We start from the raw sequence: 21,013 nt of genomic DNA, 5'->3' as shown, positions 1-21,013 counted from the left end.
TGTTAGAAGGAAGCTCACTTAGGCACTAGGTAACTACCACCACCCCAACTTGCATGAGATGGTTAGTTACTGGTGATTGTTTTCCATTTCTGAGACAACGACTAAGGCACAGTGAACTTAGGTGCCAGTTGTCTATCAATATTCATTGAATTTTTCTGACCTGCAATGTCACAGCATTTGTCTAAGACTTATAATGAATTAGAAAATATCTCTAATTTCTAAAATGTATAGTGTGTATTTCCCTAGGAGCACTTTTCCTATCATACATTAAATGGCTTCTTGATCTGGATATTGGTCCTAAAATAAAATGATAGACCAAAATTTGATCCTTTGATCTTGAGTGTCAATAAATGCTCATCCTTCAGATAAGCACTGGAACTGGTTTGGGGTCAGAGTAATCATATCCCACAGATAATTCAGTATTTATTATTGGTGGAGTTTAGCAAAAATATGTGTCTGGGGCAGATGGTGACATCAGCTGCAACATGTCCTGTAGTTGTAGAGACAAGACTTCTACTCCCAGAAATGAAGGAAAACAGACAGTGGACTAGCCTTTGCTCTGCATATAAGGACTAGACAGACCTGCCCAAAATACTGGAAGCAAATGGTGCCAAAATAGCACACAATAAACAATGCAAGACCACAAACCCTGAGGGGAGGCAAACTCACGAAGCAAGCCCGTGACCAACCAGTTCTTGTCTCAGGGCACAATTTCCCAACCTGGCATAGAGCTAGAGTCTGAGAGGGTCATAGCAGTTCTGCTGAGTGAAGAACATGATTTGAATATGAAGAAGTTAAAGTGACTTGGTTTGTAGCCCAGGCATTGGACCCCAAGTTCTTGTGGAGTCCCCGTGTCTGTAGCAAAGGGTTCTGCTGTGCACATGAGAACCCTCTACCCCAAGGCTTACAAGACAGAAGTTGCAGTGGGGTTGAGAGTGGAACAGAAAGCCTGGAGGCTGATAAAAGTAGTACTGGGGACACGGATATCATTAACACCACTAATACCTTGCCTCCAACCAAGACATAAGAAGGGTTGTGCCTTAGGAGAAAGAACCATGCCCTAAAGAAAGATCCTAGACCCACCCTAACAAACCCTAAAAAAAATCCTAACAAGACATTCAGAGAAGACATACTTAGAGGGTTCTGAGAAACTTCTTGAACTTCTCATAGGTCTACATAGCTAAATATAATACAGGCCTACACAAGTTCAAGTGATAAGCCAGTAATTGAACTCTTCAGAGAAAGATAACAACATCTACATTATTATAAAATTGTCCAGTTTCAATAAAGTACCCATAGGCATATAAATCAATAAGAAAATATGATAGAACTAAATGAAAATTCTAGAAATAAAAAGTATAATTACTAAAATGAAAACTTCTCTGGATAAGCTTAACAGAGATAGGAGACAGCAGAAGAAAGAATCAGTGAACATCAAGATGTAGCAAAAGAAATCACACAACCTGAAGGAGAGACAGAGTTTAAAGAAAAATACTCAGAGCTTCAAGCCCTATCCTTGGGGCCAATATCACATGGCCTAACGTAGGTATAATTGGAGGTCCAGGAAGAAAGAGAATGAAATAAGAAGGGAAAATAAAATAAAAAAGGATGGCCAAAAGTGTCACAATTTGATGAAAAACAGTAAATTTCAGAGCCCCCAGAATTAGATAAACTCCAAGCAGTGTAATAATAGAACAGGTCAATAATTCACTTGGTGAATGAGTTCCTGATTTCCACTAGTCTGAAGTGTTGCAAATGGTTTGGTCTTAGGGAAGCGAGTAGAGAAAAAAAAATAGTTAACACTATTTGCCATGGATTAACCCTGCCATTTGTAATAGAGTAGAAACTGTCAAGGTGTAGGTCAGATGATGGAGACATTACACATTTAGTCCCATGGTCTGGTTTTGTGACTGACTGTAGGAAGTTCATCATCCTTCTATAGAGAAAGCCTGTGTGGCATGATTTCCTCAGCCCTGAGAGGAGCTCAGTACCCCTGCTCTCATAAGAAGACCTTCCCCATGGGAGACTTTAGATACAGTGGTTACAAAGAGCAGTTTTCATGGCTTCAGACTGCCAAGAAAGAAATGGCAGATCTATCACTCGTTAACTAGGTCACATACTTAACATCCCGAGTCCCTGTCTCCTCCAAGGGGCAATTAAAATACCCACATCAGAGGGCGCAGTGAGGATTAAGGGAGTCAATAATGCATGTAAAACATTTATCCCAGGGTTGGGCACATTGTAGTCGATCTAAATCTCTCTGTTTTCTCCTTCTCCCCGTCTCTCTCTTCATGAACATTTGCTGAAATCAACCATCCCAGGGACTCTTCTAGATGCTGGGGATATAGTACTGAACAAACAGCCTTGAAACACTAGATTATCATTGTTGTTGTTATTATCAAAGACAAGTGCTTTTAATAGAGGGTAAAATATTCATTGATAATTGAAATTCATGTATTCATGAAATTTGGGTTAAATTTCCCCCAAGGTGTAAATGATTCATAATAGATCTCTTCCTAAGAGTAGATTTTCACAGGGAGAGAGGGTGAGGATAATGGGTTGATGGGACTGAAAGAGTGGGGAAGGAAATTCCTTCCTGCATGGTCTGCGAGCTCTCTGGAAGTGCTTCTTCACTGAGGCAGAAGAGCATAGTATAGAGCAGAGACTCTGCGATCAGACTGCAAAACTTTCCTTAGGCAAATTACTTAAGCTCTCTGTGACTGCTTGGTAATCTGTGGAACGGAGCTCTTAGTGCCTCATAGGCTGTGGCGATGGTTAGAAGGAGATCTCGATGTCAAAGGCCTGGAATGGCATGGTCACGGGCTGTTCTGGCGTGGAGATTGGTGAGCACCGTGTGGTATGAACACAAAGGACTTGGGGAGAGGAGAGTGGGGTGGGACTTCTGCTCAGGGCCAGCCCTGCTCCATGGCTCTTTCTGAACCTGTCAGCCCGGAACCTACACTATAGGAGCCCATAAGGAGAGATGGAAACCATTAAAAGGCCCACTCGAGGTGCCTCAGGGACCTAGAAATGGACCATAGAATGGAGTGCTGTTGGCATGGTGACAAGGCAGAATGAGCAGAAGTGGTGTCTGACTAACTGGAAGGGACCCCGAAGGTCGATGGGCAGCTGAAAGCCAATGTTGAAATCCTCTGTCCACCATTGCTGGGAGGAGCTCTGCTCTCTCAGGCTGGCATCTCTGGAGTGGGGACTCCCAATCTCTGTGACCTCTGGGTGTTGGCATTTCCCTCTTGGATTGAGAAGAGCTGAATCCCAAGCCTGCCATCTGGTCCTAGCGCTAACTTTGTTGGGGCCACAAAGAACACACCTCGTCCTCTCCTGAAGATGTGCTCATGTACTTGGGGCATTCCTAGCTGTGAGTAGGAACCTTAGGACCCAAAGGATTTCTCTGTCTTTAAGCAGAGAGCCAACCTGGGTTCCTCGTGGTGAAGGCAGCCTGGTGGGATGAGAAGGGCATGGGGTGGGGTGGGGTGGGGGTAGGGGAGAGAGCTGTGGTTGTGGCTCAGTGGTAGAGGGCTTGCCTATCATGTATGAGGCACTGGGTTTGATCCTCAGTACCACATAAAAATAAATAAATAAAATAAAGGTATTGTGTCCATCTACAACTAAAAATAAATAAATGAATAAATAAAAAAGAAGGGCATGGAGCTCCAAGTCACTTAGACTTTTTCAAGCACCTGTCTATGAGCAACTTGTTTTTTTGCTCAATTTATAATTGGTGCTGGTTTCCAGGTAATCATGTGTGCTTGGGAATTCTTACGAAGTGAGAAAAACTCAAGCTACAACTCATTCTTCAAATGTAATGAAATATTCATGAATGCTAAATTTAACAATGAAGTTGATATATTCATGTGTCTCTAGACATTAAACATTTATTAATTTTGATTTTGATTTTGTCACTTTCATGTTTTAAAGCACATAATCTTTTCCCCAGATCTTAAACTTTTCCTAGAAGTCTGTGGAAAGTGCGCAGACACTGGCCTACCGTGTCTAATGGGTAAAACAACCACAGACTCTGCCTCTCGTGGATTGTCTTGACCCTAGAGAGGCCACTGCTTCATGAAGCCATCTTGATGTGTCACTGCACTAAAGAAAACTCCTCTCTAGTTCCTCGTTCAACATAAAGGATGGATGGAGCTTTTTGCAGATGTGGCAAAATTGGAAGATGGGAATAATGAGGAAAAGAAGGCCCTCCATGAGTCAGATCCTGCGAGAGGAATTTTCACATTAATTCCAGTGAACAGTTAACAACCTTTACCGTGTGCCCAGCCCTATGCTATAGACTGGCAATAAGAAGTTGTAACAAGCCAGGTCTCAGTTCTAATCACAGTGCAGGACATGGGTGTCCTTGTTCCCTTCAGTTTACACATGTGCATGTAGACTCTGGGGGTTAAGTGACTCCTCCAAGACCACACAGCCCCAAAGTGTTGAAGGGGGTCTCTGATCCGCACCCTGCTCTCTACTACTCTAGTACCCAATTAGACCAAGACACTTGATTGCCTTAGCGGGGAGAGCGCTGGCAGAGGTGGATGGAGAAAGAGGGAGATCTAATAAGTGCTAATTAAAAAATAATCTCCCAGCATGTGAGATGAACTTGGATTAATATCTTAGATGAGCAACTTGAGCAAGTCTTATAGTTTGTTTTTTCAATGCCAACGTGACAGGTCCTTTTAGAATAATCAATAAAATCAATGAACGTCTCCATTATTTCAGAATGAATTTCTCCCAACCATATCATTCCTCATCAACACCAGGAAGCAAACCTTCCCAGGTTTTCCATGCAGCTGCCTAATGGGTGTTTCCCCAATGGTGCCGGGAATCAGAATTCTGGGCCAACAGATTCCACATGCCCAAGTGAGCTCCCTACTCACATCTCCCCTTGAACTTCCATCGCTCACCCAGCTGACGGCCTCCTGGTTGACCTCCCCCAGCCCCCAGCATTATCTTAATTCTCAACCCCTACTCTGTGCTGCAGCTTTTCTGACCTGCCTCTGCTGACCTGACCAGCCTGCTGGTCACCAGGTCTCCTGCAAGGCCTCCGCTATTCACCTTGGCTTCTCAGTGGCCTGTGTCCGTTCCACCCCACAGAGCCTCCACCCAGGTCTCCTGCACCATGGCCACCCTCATCTACATGAAAATCTGAAGCTATTACCGTGAGGTTTTCTTACCATTTACAGAACAAAACCCAAGATGGATCCAAGGCACCAAGGCCCCTGTGCACTTCCTGTCCTGCCTTACACCCTGGAGTCATGTCTGCTGTTCAGCTGCTCCAAGTGGACACAATTGCTGTTGCCCATCATGTATGTCCCAGGGACATCAGGGAGTTGATGAAAATGTCCATAGCTAACATGGTACATACCTTGTGCTAGGCTAGGTGCTAAGTGCTTGCATAGGTATCAGCCCACTCCTCATAGAAAAGCTACCAGTGAGGACACCAATGTTCCCATTTTGTGGGTAAAAACACTGAGGCAGAGTGAGGTTAAGCAACCATCAAGGTCACTCATCTGGTGAGTGAGCAGCAGCCCTGTCTCTGACATTGAGTCTCCATCCCCTCTTTCTTCTCCAAGAAATCTTCTTGGAATCTTCTCCAAGAGAAGGCTAAGGGCCTAGGCGAATGACTCTGGAGCGCTCACCAGGTGGAAGATGTCTGTGTCCAGCTTCCGTCACTGGCTGGAAGATCCCGGCTCCGGGCTTGATTGGCAGTTCTGTGCATTACAGTTCTGGAGCCATGCTCACGGGGGTCTGACTTCCAGAATTCTTAGATTTCTAAAAGTCTCATCTCTGATAGGGAGAAGGGAGATGGTGGGACTCACCAAAGAAGGGCTTCTTCACCTTGGAGCCCATAGGCTTCACAGGGGGAACGTGTCCTGATATTGCACGTGAAACGCCATATGTCTGAGCTCACAGGGGAGCAGAATTCACCAGGGCTGTGGCTCTGCGTGGCCTGGCCTTGCTTGTTCCTTCACACCATGGACTTCCAGGGCCTCTTCCTAGCTCTTCAGTTAGACCTAAACACAGGGCCCACCAAGCTCCTCCCCTGTGTGTGGGCAGGTGTTGAGCAGGGCCATGGGAGGTGGTGTGTGTGCACCTAGATCCAGGAGTGCGGGGCGCAGGGTCATGAGGTCTGACAGACCTCATGAGGCAGGTAACCCAGGACCATAGGTCCACACTCAGGCTCCATCGTGACTCACACCACCACTGGTCCCTTGGTCAGCGCTGAAGAGGCTCCGGAGCTCTGTCTGGGTGGCCTGATCAGCTTGGTGCTCAGTGCCATGTGGTTGCCACACCTGGCTCCCTCTTGTTCTCATCTGGAGATACAGCAGAGGACTGGAGAGTGAGGAGTCTAGGTTTAATGTCCTCTTGTTTCCTGATGGGGCGTCCTGGCCCACAGATGAGTCGGTGTCATAAAAACGAGCCTGACATTGAGTGGAATCACAGTAGGAAACTGTTACAAGGCTCTTCCCCTCTGCGGGTCCTCACACGGTGCTATGGCATCGGGGTTCAGCCTTCAGGGTTGCTGGTTGCTTGGGAGGTGGCTGTCCCCCAGGAACAGACCAGTACAACACTCTGTCCACTTGCTCCAGGCCCACACCTGTAGTGATGTGCCCTTAACCAGAATCACAGCACAGCTCCAGCCTGATGGATCCAGAGGTGACTCTGACAACCACTCGGAGAGAAGCGACCACCCCATTTCTTTCTTCAGGGCTACTCTATCACAGAGGCATGCAGCAGGGGATCCATAAAAATGTTTGTTGAGTTCACGAATTAGGCTCCATCCCCTCTTGACCTCAAGATGCTTGCTGGTGACAGCAGAACCTTCAAGATAGCCTTTGTTTATTTTTTAAATCTAGAGAAGAGGCACAGCATGGGTTGGGTCAGTGCTAACTGAGCGAGACTAACCTAAGTCCATTGGGGTCCATAATACCTGTCGCCATCCATGGTCTCTTCTATGAAGGTTCCTAATGTTTCCTTCACCTGGCTGTGGACCCCTGAAAGATGAGGGGAGTTATACCCTAGAGTCTTATAGCCCCAGCTCTTAGGTTGTCCTCAGCACATCCCAGGAACCCCGATGAGTCTCCTGATGAGTGGGAGGGTAGGCACCTATGAGCACATGCTCATGTCAGGGAAGTGATCAGTGTATACCCTGGTCACAGTTCTGGTGGCCGTCCTTATGGGATATTGTTTGTGCACCTGAAAGTGACCAAGGGCATACTTGGGCATACTTGTCTTTAAGGTTGTAACCTTGAAGGAGTATAGTCTACAAAGTGAAAGTGGGCTTTGGAGTCCTTGGATGGGCTTTGGATCCACAAACCAGAGTCTGTGTGCTGTCAGGTAGGTGACAACCTCTCCCAACTTAACAAAAAATGTGAACAACAATTTCTCACTGTTAGTTTAGGATTAAATGAGATCATCAAGCACCTTGAACACAGTTGGTGCTCCATAAACGCAGTCCCCTTTCTTTGTGAGCTGTCTCTTATTCTCTCTGCCCTCGTTTTCCTTCTCTGAAGAATATGGGGTGTGACCTTCTGGGTCACTTGGGTGGACAGAACAAGAGGCTTCCTGATTGCTCACAGAGGGAAGTGGCAAGGACTAGTTACCAGCGAAGCAAAGCAGCCTGGATGAGACACCTGCACTAGCCACAAATAAGCCCGCATCCTTCTGAGCCACTAGGTGACCAGGAATGAAGTGGTTTCCTCAGCACAGCTCATGGAGACAGCTTGGGTCTGCTGACCTTCACCTTGAGCTCTCCACACACCCCAGGAGCTGCCGTTCCCTGTGTACCCTTAAATTTATCTCTTAGATCTGCAAGCACACAAACTGGGGGTGATTCGGTTCCACAAAGACCAAACAGCACTGGGGCAGCTGGCATAGCACGGACTTCTTGGCAGAAACGGGAAACTTCTTTAGGGAAATAAGGGAGGCCATTGCCTTCAAGACACCTAAGGAATTTAAGGCACTGGGACCTGGCTATGCTGTGATGGCCACTGTCCATGGGGAGACTCCTGCCTGCCCCCAATGTCCACCTGCAGATGCTTCAGGCTTCCCACTGTAGTGTGCCTGTACTGTGGTGGCACTTTGCACGGGGGGGGGGGGGGATTCTCAGGATTTGCTGTGAATGAAGACCTGGTCTCGTTATTTGTGATGAGGGGCTGGTCTCAGGTTCAGGCTGAAGGAGGGAGAAGGGGCAGATCATCCCTGCAAACTTAGCCGTGGGGGCAGGGGGCAGGGCCCATGGACAACACAGGAAGTAGAGGGTATCCAGCCAGCCAGCCCTGGTGGGACAGGGAATCCCCTGATTCTGTAGAAGGGGCTTCCCATCAGTGTGCCACATGCTGTTTGGACAAAGAGATCTTGTGTGTGTGTGTGCTTCCCCTGCACAACGAGCCAGGCTCAGTGGCCACGGTCCCTTATTGGACATTGCCCTCGTTTGCCATTTCATTCCCTACTGCCAGCCCAACAGTCACGTGGGTGTCCCGGTTGCCCCTCCTGCCAGGGGCTCGGCACCTGGTTTGTTACTGGGTTAGAGAACGTGTAAGCAGAAGCAGGGAGCAGTGACCCCCAGTGCAGGCGGCCCCTACCATGTCGCTCTGTGACTGCATGGCCCCATACATGGTGATCCCGTTGGAGGGCGCTGCTGGCTGTGGAGTGTCAGGCTGGATGTACCCTCTTCTGTCAATTAAGCTGCAAGAGAGAAGAGAAGAAAACCCAGGACTGGAGTGTGGGTCTGGGATCTCGTCTACCTTTAAAAGGCTTGTGTCACTGCTTCCTTGCCCGTCTAGATGCCTGACCCCTGCAGGAGACCCCACATCCCTCTGTTGGACCCCTCACCGTGGGATACTCCTAGTTGGTCTCACCTCATCCTGCCACAATCTGCCACCAGTTTCTCTCTGCAGACCTAACTCCATGTTTTCTTATCACATTCATTCAGCGAACGTGTCCCCAGCACCTGCCATGTTCCAGTGTACTGCAGGGGACCAGAGCCACAGCTTGGCCTTATACACTCCTGTGCCTTGCCACCTGTTTCTCTGCTCAAGCCCCTACCCCCGTCCTTTGTTCCCTCTCGCTCCACTGCCCACTGGTGTTGGTGGCAAGGGGAATGTCCTGGGTTGAATTACACAAAAAGATAAGTGGAAGCTCCAACCCTGGTGTCTGTGAGGATGAACTTAGTTTGAAACAAGGTCCTTGCAGATGTATCTACGTTGAGTTCATAGTTAATTGGGTGACCCTTAATCCAATGTGACCAGTGTCCTTCCTCACAAAGAGGAGAAGACAACAGGGAAGGAACATTGTTTGAAGGAATGGAGGCACACGGGGAGGAGGCTGTGTAACCCAGAGGCAGAGAATGGAGGATGTATCTGCTGACCAAGGCCCACAGCCACTAGGAGAAGACGGAGGCAAGGAAGCGCCCTGCTCCAGTCTCAGGGGGAACAGCCCTGCCTGCACCTTGGTTTCAGCCTCCAAAAGGTGAAAAAATAGTTTTCAGGGACTTCCTAAGAAAGTTCCTGGCCTAAGGAACCCTGAGAAGGTGTTTCTGGGTGAATCTCGAGCTGTTGTCACGAGGGGCTGACACCCACCAAGCAGCCTGACCCTTTCTGTCGTTTTAAGCTCCGTCCCCTGTTTTATGGCACTTTGCTATGGGAAGCTACAGGACTTAGCCCAAGAAGGCACAGAGGGCTGTAGGCTGGGGATGGAGTGGCAGGTTAAGTGACCATTGGGGGAGCAAACCCTCCCTGTGTCAGGGAGCTGCAATTAGAGGCTCTCAGAAGAACCCCCAGGAGAGGATCAGCCTCAAGGACCAGAGGCTTTCCCCGGGAATGATCCACTGGAATGAATATCACCCGACATAAAGCCTCCCCAGGACCTTTTCATGTAGCCCCAAACCACCTACAGCCTGGAGCTGCTTGATTCACGAACCACTACCTGCCCAAATCATTTCTATAACATTCGAATATGCCTCAGTTTACCTTTAACAAGCAATTCAGGCAGTTTGAAGGGGAGAGCCATCCTGGAGAGATGGCCCACCCCAAAAACTTGGATTTTGGAAAGAATATGGCCCAACCCAGCCAAGACAGCACATTTAATCCACTTGTGAAAGAAATCATTTTGGTTATGACACAATTCGATTTATAGAGAGAGAGTAGTGCCATGTGTAAATCCAGGACTCGGGAACTAGAGAAGAGACTTGGACAGAGTTTTCAATCCCTTTCCTGGACTCAAATGTATATTCAGACAAGGGAAAAGATGCTCAGTTTGCTCTTATACCTTTCCAACACCCCTTTATTAGGAACAACCTAAAATGGCTCAAGGACTTCCTGAGAGAGCTGCTGAGCTGACCTAAGGAGCCCTGAGAAGGAGGTCTAGGAGAATCTGGAGCTGTCTCCACGATGGGCTGACCCCTACCAAACTGGTCAAACCCTCACCTGGGTGGCCTCTATCCAGAGGCCCTGGCAGCTCCTGCCTCCCCCCAGCCCCCCACCTCTGCAGGAATCCTCTGAGCAGCTGTTCTGGGGGTCAGTGGAGGTCTCAGTTAAGGAGAAAGGTATGCTGGGCTCCCAAGTTCCCAGGCCAAAGGCATAAAAGGATTCATTTCTAGTGACCCAATGGCACCATGATGACTTTGATCAGCCATGGCCCAGAACTGCTGGAGAATAGTGGTGGACATATCCTGTGCTTGCTTTCTTTTCTTTTCTCCTTTGCATTACTTTTACTTCACTAATGAGTGTTCACTGAGGCTGACACAAACATGAAGGTGTGTGTGTCCCCAGAGCTCACTCTGGTGAGGTCTAGGTGCTCAGGGGGACTGCCTTGGAGACAATCCAGTGGCCTTTGTGGTTTCTCTGTTTTGTCCATTTCTTGTTGATGACTGGTTGGTTGATCTGTAGGGAATCATCTCCTGGGGCCCAACTCACAAATCCCCAAACCCTGGCTGTACTTTGACCCTGCACCATTCTGATCCAGATGTCACCTGCCCCTGGGGACATACACTGCTTCTGTTGGCAGGCGGCCTGACTAGCTGGCATTTACTAGCTGTGATCTTGGGCACATGATTTAAATCCTGTCCCTGAATTCCCTCATCTATAAAATGAGAGATAATGGTACCTTCCCCACACATACAGAGTGAGCTTTTTTTTTTTTTTTTTTTTTTTTTTTTTTTTTTTTAAGAGAGATTGAGAGAGGAGAGAGAGAGAGAGAGAGAATTTTTAATATTTATTTTTTAGTTCTCGGAGGACACAACATCTTTGTTGGTATGTGGTGCTGAGGATCGAACCCGGGCCGCACGCATGCCAGGCGAGGGGCTACCGCTTGAGCCACATCCCCAGCCCGAGAGTGAGCTTTTAAAAAGCTCTTACCTGTAACCCACTCACAGCAAGGCTGCATATGAATCTCATAAGTGTCAGCCGCTGCCATGATTGATATCGTCATCGATAATAGCCTGCAATCTCAACTCTCCAGGCCACATGGATCGCCCTTGAGGAACTATTTCAGCATTATATCCTCTACAACTCAGCTCTAGCACTTGTTTCTACAGTTTTCTAACTGCTTCCTACATTGGCTCCCTGTTTGCCAGAGACATCCTTTTTCCTATCTTGAGCTTTAGGGAATCTTCCCCAAATCTGACACATTCAGCTCAAGACCAAATATGATGTGAAGTGTGACCAAAGGAAGCCAGATCTGTGTATCATTAAGATTGTGTCTGCCTGACACAAAGGGGAGAGCTGAGCTGATGGTCATTGGTAAGTGTGACCAGCTGCACCAGGTTTCCACCAGGCACAGCCCCGGCCTCTGCCTCCGAAGGCCTGGGCTACCACCGCTCAGCAATTTGCTCTTTCAACATCTGTGAAGAGCACCGTAGTTTCTGAATCTTACCTTGGAGAGATGGGCCCACACAGGGCCACACAGCAATTTGTAAAGATATTTCCGTAGCTGTAGGGATTGTAATTTTCTTTACCTCTTTTATTTGACCAAGATCCTTTAATCTGAAAGACAAGGAAAATCAATAACATACAGCATCCTTCATGCTGATGCCAAAGTTTAGGCAAACTGGATCACGGGAAACCCATGAGGAATGCAAATAATCTTTATTCATGTCTTCACCAGGAGATGTACTTTTCCAAAGGAAAACTGGCGTTTACTGCAAACTTGGAAACATCTCCCAAGCAGCAGCTTAGATAGGGAGAGAGTGACATTCTTTGGGGACAATCATCTCTATTTATACCTCATGGAACTAAAAGGTCCTCTTACACAAGCCAGTGGAGATATTTTCATATTCACATTTACTACCCTAATGACAATTAGATGAATGGATGCTGGAAAAGCTAATGTGGTCCCTGAATTGCCAATTTAGACGTAAGAATTCAGCCTCACAGTCTTGCTAAAGTGTTTGTTTGGCAGATTGTAATATTCACAGTTACCTAATTAGCTCTTTTAGTAGTCTTCTATCTCATGTATTCTATCACCACCAATTTTTTCTCAAGTTCTTGTTTAAGGTAGCCTGACCTATTCTGAGACATTTGATTCATGTAGGGATAGAGACTTCTGTCAAAATCTAAGTAATAAGAGCAGCGAGGACCATGCTCATCAAAAAACATACCCATCATTACGATTCCTGTTCTGTTCCCCCTTTTGGCCTGTGTACGTAGACAGGTAGGTGATCCCAGGTAAAAAGTTAAATTCAGGGGCTAAACAGACATTTAACATGAAAGGGAGACTCAAGATACCTTGGTCTCTATTAGGGGAAGGGCAATGAGTTGCTTCCAAAATTATTTAAGAGGAATAGAAAGAACCTTCTCCTAAGGGCCAGAACTGGGTGCCGTTTGACCATTCTTAGTATCCAACTGACATGATCAGAAAAGGACAGGAGAATGCAAAGCTGCCCGACAGAGACAGGAAAACACCCGGAAGGGCTTCCCCAGCGTGTCCTCTGTTTCCAAGGGCTCACATCTGGAGTGGGGTGTGGGAGAAGCTGGCCCCGACCTCTTCCTTTCCTTCCCCCCTCCACCGCTCAACCCAGCAGCGCCGCCTCCCGTGCGGTCAGGCACTTACGTCTTCATTTGTCGTCTGGTTGGAGCTGATCAAGTACGTGTGGAAGCCCGAGAGGCCAACGATGGACCACACAGAGAAGAAGCACACCACGGCCTCCAGCACGGTGGCACGAGTCAAGGAGCACAGGGAGAGGCAGCGAGCTTCCACGGCCACCCAGGGGCAGGAAGGAGTGGGTAGGGAGACAGACACCCCCTGCTCCTCAGGCTCCCTCCTTGCCGGCCTGTCTTCCTCTAACCAGAGGGAGACCTCCTGCTGGGAAGGAGCTATGTCACATTCTCCTGTCCCCCCATCCCCTTGGTTCAGTGGGGCACTTGTGGCTCTGGCAGGCTCCCTGAGCATCACTCACTATTTATAGCTGTGCCTCCTTCAGTGGACTGTCCTCCCCACTGGACCTTGACTTTCTCCTGTGACTCCTGGTGGAGTCAAGGACTCAGGCACCCAGGTCAGAAAGCCCAGGGGTTTGGGTTGGCAGTGGTGCAGGCCTTTGATGGAGGACAAAACATTGCGTAGAGAGCATGCTGGCCTTTCCAAAGCTGAGGACTACAGCCAACAGGTATCTCCCCCCAGGACTGCCTCTGAGGTCCAGAACCTTCTGCTTCAGTGGGCCATCCATTCTTGGTTCATAAAGTTGGAGAGAAGGGTCCATGCCTCTGAATTGGCAGGGGCATTTCTCAGAGTGGCCCTGGGGAGGGGGTTGCTCTTACTTAGGGGCCTCTTCCCAGTCCCTCAGCCTGTCCCTGACATAAAAGGCTGTGCTCAGCTGCTGGAGACATGACTTCCTCCTCACAGGACAGCCAGGGATGTGTCAGCCATACGAGAAACAGCTTGGCCTTCTTCAACAGATGAGAACAAGCAACTGAGAGTGTGGCAATTTGTAAGGATGAGAGAATTTTCTTCTCCTACAAGTGTTTATAAAATTCTATTTACAAGATACAGATGTTTCTCAGGAAAGACCCCATTCATCATGGGGCTGGTCTGGGGGTTAAATATGTATCTTGCATTCACTGCAATGAATTTCGGGCTGGAAAAGGAAGCCCTTGCACTTTCCTCAGGCTTCCCAGGATGCAAGTTGTAGAGATCATGCTGATGTGTCACTATCGATTTTTCCAGGTCGGAGAGAATTCATCTTTTGAAGAACTGAATACATTACCCAGTGCAGTGCCACAATCTGTCAGAGCACAATCAACAAATGCCATTGTCAGCCCATGAGGCTGTGCTCAAAACAGGAGGAATGAACGGGCTTCCCTCTGTGGGTTGTAAGCCAATGGGGGAGAGGGCGGGGTGTTCTCAGAGAAGTTGGTCTGAGGACCCGGAGGGCATAAGAGAGGTGCAAGGAAGCATCCTCCTCCCAGGGCTGCCACTGGGCTGGGTGAGCCTTCTGCTTCTCCCAGGGTTACCATGCTGGGAGCCTGGTGTGCACATGGGACACACAGATGGTGGACCATGGAGCATGGGTGACCTTGTTCTCTATAGCCTTCCAACAGGTCAAGACTCAGAGGTGCTCCATCTAAGAAGGGACAGCCTGGGGAGGCAGCCAGGTGGGATTCACTCCCCACACTGGCTGGAAAGCAGAAGGGAAATCCAGGGAAAAGGATGAGGGAACCAGGGGGGAGACCGAGTCAGGAAAACCAGGAGATGCAAGAGGCGATGACACCAGTAGAGTCTGAGTCTCAGCTGGAAGGAGAAGACACAGGGAGGTCAAACAGAGGTGATGTGTGAGGCCAGAACCAGACAAGGCCAAAGGTAAAGGGAGAGAATGAAGAACGGAACCAAAGGATATATTTACTGAATAACATGCAGAGAGCTGAGCCTCAATCTCAGAAATACTGTGTGTCACCAAAAGTTGACAATCCAGGTGTAACCACAGTGAGTCAAAAATAGACACAACGTTTCACATGTGTGAACCATATAAAAACCGGTGTGTAATGTGGGAAGAGTCACAGCAGGCAGAGGGGCTCCTGCCCATCTGCTGGCTGCTGCTTCCTTTGCAAACCACCTACAATCACTGTCCCCATTAGTGGGCGATGTGACCAGTGGCTGGGGACTCTTAAAGGTTTACAGCAACAAGAAAAAATACAACTTCCTACATTCCTATCTCACGTTCTTCAGGAACATTTCATCCATAACAGAAGGCAGTGCTGCTGTTAGGCTGCCCCTGGGTCAAAATGACATGAATCCAAGGGAGGACACAAGACGCAGCCCACTTCTGCTGCCCTGTCCCCAGCTGACAGCCCCTCAGTCAGGGTGTCTTGAGAAATAAATCATCGCTGTCCCTCAGAACAATGGCTGGCATCACTGGCCATGTGTCAGGCACCGTTCCAAAGACTTCACATGGACCAACTCATCACCCCTCAGAGCAATCCAAGGGGAGGGCATTCCCAGGAGCAGAGAGGGAAACCGAGGCGGGAAGCCGTGAAGAATTGTGCTTAGGAATTAGCAGAGCTGGGAGTCAAATGCTGGAAATGAGTCTGCCAGTGAGACCGCTGAGCCTCAGGCTGGTTCCTTTCCCCATCTCCCCTGCTGGGGGACATAGGGACACTCCCTGTGAGGGATTCGAGACGCTGGGGCAGCTGAAGGAGTTCATTCCCCTCACATCCACAGAGGCACAAATACCCAAACGACTCATCTCACTACCCCTAGATGTTGAAAATATCTACAGCATAATAAGATCGAGAAATAGAAATTCTCTTGTGTGTATCAAAACCCATTTACCGAATTTTTTCTTTTCTTTTAAAGAGAGACGAGAGGATGGGCTGGGGCTGTGGCTCAGTGGTAGAGCGCTTGCCTTGCACGTTGAGAGGCCCTGGGTTCCATCCTCAGCACCACATAAATAAATAGAGATATTGTGTTCACTTACAACTAAAAAATAAATATTAAAAAAATTAAAAAAAAATAGAGATGAGAGGAAACAAGCCAATTCCGCTGGGAGCCAATTTGATAAGTGGTTGTGTGTTTACTGCCGAGATGGGTTTTGAATTAGAGCAGTCACCACTGTCAGCCTCTGCCAGCTCCTCCAGCCTCGCTAAGACAGTGAGCCCCTCTGTGGCTGGGGGATGGCTACCAACTCCCCATGGCCCCAATCCCACAGGGTGCCCACTGGTTAATGCACTAGATGTTGAGGGGGTTGACAATGACTTCAACAAGTGCTGACCTGCAGATGCCCCTCCTTTGAGTCCTCAGAACCCCAGAAGTGCCCGCTGGGCACGGAGCTCTGCACAGGGCTCAGGTGAGGGTGGGAAGGACCAGCTCCTTCCCCTGAGGGAACAGGGGCTCTCTGTGCAGTGAGAAGGTAAGCAGAGGAGAGGCCATGCATGGACGTGGAGATGCTGTGGGAAGGTCGCCTGGGAGGCCCAGGACTCAAGTGGTGAGAGGTCAGGGACTCCATATCTTTAACTTTGGTTTCCTGCCTTAGTCTTAGAAAAATGCATATAAAACCAAATTTTCTTATAATATTAAGAGGCTTAAAAGCTCCCCTGAGGCCCACCACGGACTCACACTGACTTGGAGGTAAGATGCCCCTATTTATTCAAATCCCTCCACTGTTAGATAGGAGGTTGAGGCCCAGAGGGCCTCTGTGTTCGTCAGAGCAGTTCATGGCAGAACAGAACTGAACCTGGTCTCTAGACTTTTAGGAGACAGGGAACTCATCCCAAGGCTCCCCACAGTGGCAGTGAGTTGGTGGGCCTTGGGACTCATCACCTGTGACTTGGTGGGCCTCACTTGTAGATATCCAGGTTCAGCTTTCTGCATCTGCTGGGTGACCCCAACAGCAGGCAGGAGAAGACTTCCAATCAGTAAAACAAGGGGCAGCCACAGCAGGGGCAGCAACAGGACAGGACAGAGGCCAGACACAGGCTTGTGGGACGGGGGTGAAGGAACAGACCTGTGGTTCTCAAAGTGTGGCCCACAGATCCTCAGAGTCCTCAGAAAGTAAGTGTTCAAGGTCGCTCCAGGTCAAAGCCACATTCCCTTCAATCTCCAAACAGCCTTTGTTATTTTCCCTCTCCCTCCCTCCTGCAGTGTGAGGGTGTCCTCCAGGGCTACCCCTGGGAGGTGCCCTTGCCCTGGACGAGTACTGTATTTTAAAATTTTCTCAGTTTTATTTTCAAACACTATAAAAAACCAACATGCACACACACACACACACACACAAAATACACGCACACAAAAGCTCTTTGGAGTCCTCAATTTTTAACAGTGTAAAGGAACACTGAGACCCAAAAGTTCTCAAACTATGGGAACAGAATAGAAAGAACTATTGGGACATGTCTCTAAACACTTGGGAGAGAGAAAGGATTTCAGCTCACATCACAGGGACAAAATTATATAACTGACAAATTACTGTGTTTAACATAAACAGCATATAAAGATATTAGATGGAAATAAAAGAAATAAATTTGGGGGTAAATTTCAAAGGCAAAATCTAGGAGCCAGCTAGTGTAAGATTTATAGACTGAGTTCCTGAATAAACATTGTTTCATAAAAAGGTAAAACTAAAAGGTAAGTAACAGACTAGGAGGCACAAATTGGCAGAAGATATTTAAGAGATTTAAGAGGTTATTATTGTTGAGAATACATAAAGAACTCCTATGTGTAAACAGAAAAGAAACAAATAACCCCATGAAGAAAATGGACCACAGGTATGAGTTGGTGCCTTGTGATAAGAGAGAAAAAACCAACATGTGTGACATGATTATCATACAGAAAATAGAAATTAGAACAATGAGATATTTTTCTCCCCTTCAAATTGGCAAAAATGCCAAGACTGATACCAAGTGCTGGTGAGGCTGTTAGAGGTGGCGGTGATAAGTTGGTGCAATCTCTTTAGAGGACCATTTGCTTTGTCAGGTCTACATTTACAATGTGCTTAACTTTCAACTCAGAGATTCCACAACTAGTTATCAATCCCAGATGAATGCCAACCTTGTGCACAAAGATCCACATAGAAGAAAACTCACTCTCTCATTTTTTTGACCAGTTAAAAAACTAAGAGATCTAATTATCCATCTATCGAAGAATGAACTATCCTATGTACACTTGGAATTTTATAAAACAGTGCAAAAAAGAATGAAGTAGATTTATATATTGATGCAGAAATATCTCCAGGAAATAATTAATCAGATTATAAAACAAGGCAAACGGTGGGACCCTTTTCAGGTATCAACAATCCCCTGGTCTGATACAGGTATATGAAAGCACATGTGTGTGTCCAGCTCTGTGGAGACTCTGGAAGGACATACAGAAACTGGCCAGGCTTCCTACCAACGAATGGAGCAAGGGTCAACATTTCCTTTTTCACTCTTATTTTTCTGGCTGTTAGAAACATTTTTATAATCAGAATGCACTCATGTTTCACTGGGGTGATTTTAAAAACTGAACAACCTCCCCCACTTTGGAATCTTATGAGATACAATGTGATGCTTATTCTTCATGAAACTCCCCCAATCTGTTTGTGGGAGAGGGGAGCATCTCCTTCCCTGAGGGGAGCAAGGCTGGAGTTAGGAGAACCAGGTTGTGGCTTTGGTCCCTGTGGAACCTTCACTGGGGACGTCATTCAACTTCTCAGCCCAGGTGCCCAGGTGTCGCAGTGAGCAGGACCACAGTTCTTCCATTTTCTGGGGTCCCTCTGAACGTCAACAGCTATCAGGATGGACAGGCCAGGGAAGGTGCCACGTGATGCACTTGGGCCAGCTCTGAGCCGGCCACTAAATTCCATTAAGACGGACAATAAAAACGGACAATGCCCATGAGGCCATGGTGCCCTCCAGATGGGGAAGTGTCCCAGTGAGTGCAGATTAGGGACCAGAAGGCTTCCTGTGGAAAGCTTCCACAGATGCAGAATCAATTACCATTTGATTTATCAGCCACAGAAAATCCTGTCATTTGGGGAGAACTGGACAGTAAGTCATGATTAAAAGTGACCACAATCCCTTTAGTGGGGCCATAATGTCAGGCTACACTGCTGTGATTGTGGACGGCAGGGTTCCCCTTTTTGGGGTCTTCCCGGAGGATGCCCAGGGACCCCTGGCTCTCTTGGCTCGAGTTCTGAGGCTTCTTCCTCTGAGGGCCTGGGGAGTCTGCAAGCAGATGTCACCGTGTGCGAGCAGGTGTTACCACCTGGCTCCCAGCTGGCCTGACTGGTAGTTTCCTAAGAGGTTGGGACCTTCTCAGGCACTTATCTTTTCCCTCCTTCCATTTTACAGGCAGGAGCTACCAAGGACCCTAAAGTTGCTGTGAGCCGATGTGGAGGGCCACCTGTGTGTGGTCTTCAGTGTTCTTCTTCCACATATCTCAGAACTCGTGCCTTCTCCCAATCCAGTGCTAGCTCTCACTTTCTACTGTGACCCTCTTTCTCCAGGGCACCCTGAGAAGGACCGTCAGGATCAGCTTTGTCTCCTCCTGGCCCTCACCCCTCCCACGACACGGCTCCCATGTCCACTGCCCTGCTGGTTCCCACTGAGTGTCCCCTCGTCACTGATTTCCATCTGGGGGTCTTTCCTGTGCACATTATTCCACTCACCACTTCACTCTGTCATGCTCCCTGCTGTAAGATGAATATTCTTGAGAAATAAAATGACAAGCCAGCTCTGATGATGCCACGCACTCCAAAAATTATGCCTGGATCCCCAGCATTCAGGGGGTGAAAGGATCCCACTGCCTTCAGGCTTCACGCTGTCACACACCCTCCCCCCACCAGGACTTAGCTGTCACAGTGCCTCCCTGCTTCCCCAGGACCTGAGTGTGAGCAAAGGCGGGCTGGGCGCCCTGCCCTTCCAGATGCCCAACAACCTGCGGGGCACTCTGTGGGTCCTTGAGAGAGCGGACCCAATGCCAGGCTTGGGATCCACCCCAACACACCCTTGCATCTGCCTCCAGGCCTGGCTCAGGCTCCCCGGTGCCCCTCCCCCCAGGCCCCTGCTAGAACCCCCACTCTCCATTTCCAAAACCAGACGCCCTCAGCCTCCGCCTTTCTGTGTAGCAAGTGCAGCTTCTCTTGACTCCCACGCCAAGTGCAATCTGTGTCTTTTTATGGTGCCTAAAACTCAGTGTGCTTTAAGACGTGCCCTTACAGCCCCGACCTGGGCATCGGGCATCTGCAGGAGTTTGAGGAGGAGAAGGAGCCAGCGTGTTTGTGATCTGGCTCATCCCCTGCCCCCGCCCTCTCTGCCCTTTGGACTGAATGTGCTCCCAAGGCCAGGGCAGGCTGTTCTAGACCTTGTCACTGCAGGTCTGGCAGCGTTCAGGAAAGGGATCTGTAGGAAAGAGCTGCCAACTGGATCTCAAACAGTTTGGCTGGGTAGACTGAGGGCCCCTCCCATGTTTTTAGAGAAGATTCTCCTTCATCTCTTTCCCTGGGGAAGGCCAGCAGCACCTCACTGCCCACTGGCCCTGAGAGGCCCCCTCCCCAAGGCTTCAGCTTCTTGGATGCAAAGACCAAAGGGGAGTCCATGGGCAGGCAATGGAAGGTGGGGAGGAAAGAGGAGAAGGGAGACAGGGAGGCTCAGCAGGCCAGGGCTGTGGGCACAGACGGGGAGGGCCTGCTCCTGTGATCTCCCACCTCCCAGCCTCCCAGCTGGCCACATTGCAGGCTGGACACAGCACCCTGCTAGACTTCCCTATTGTGATGGCAGGCAGGCTCTTATCCTTCAGAGCTGCCGGTTTTCCAAGGGCTGCAAGGCGCTGGTAGTTGATCAAGGTGCACGTCATTTACATTGATACTTCTGAGAAGGTGGCTTGGTTGGTTGTTAATTAGCCATGTTTGTTAATTAGCCATTTCTATTCTCTGTCACTTCCTCAACAACATTGTTTTTACTTGGATATGAGAGGCCTTTGCCTATGCTCTGATTTCTCAGGACAATATTTTTATACCATGGTCAGGAGATCAGGTGTGAGGCCGCCGAAAGCGTGAAAACACAGGTTATTTTCTTCCTCGAGAGCACTCTGCACT

The 21,013-nt window shown here is 48.5% G+C and overlaps 1 protein-coding gene across 6 annotated transcripts in view; it reads right to left on the bottom strand.

Annotated features, from left to right (window-relative positions):
• Positions 1-21,013, bottom strand: part of ZDHHC14 (zDHHC palmitoyltransferase 14) — a 262,933-nt gene that overhangs the window by 7,541 nt on the left and 234,379 nt on the right. For all 6 annotated transcript variants that reach the window (XM_081296611.1, XM_081296612.1, XM_081296613.1 and 3 more), the window contains 3 exons: positions 13,066-13,168; positions 11,890-11,999; positions 8,601-8,703 (listed from right to left, as the gene is read on the bottom strand). In XM_081296611.1, coding sequence (XP_081152737.1) covers positions 8,601-8,703; positions 11,890-11,999; positions 13,066-13,168 — 316 coding nt within the window. The remainder of the gene's footprint in view (positions 1-8,600; positions 8,704-11,889; positions 12,000-13,065; positions 13,169-21,013) is intronic.

Source organism: Spermophilus citellus, assembly GCF_964194105.1.
Source record: "Spermophilus citellus genome assembly, chromosome: 5".
Lineage (NCBI taxonomy): Eukaryota > Metazoa > Chordata > Mammalia > Rodentia > Sciuridae > Spermophilus > Spermophilus citellus.
The sequence above is the reverse complement of the archived record's forward strand: the minus strand, read 5'-3'. Positions and strand labels throughout refer to the sequence as shown.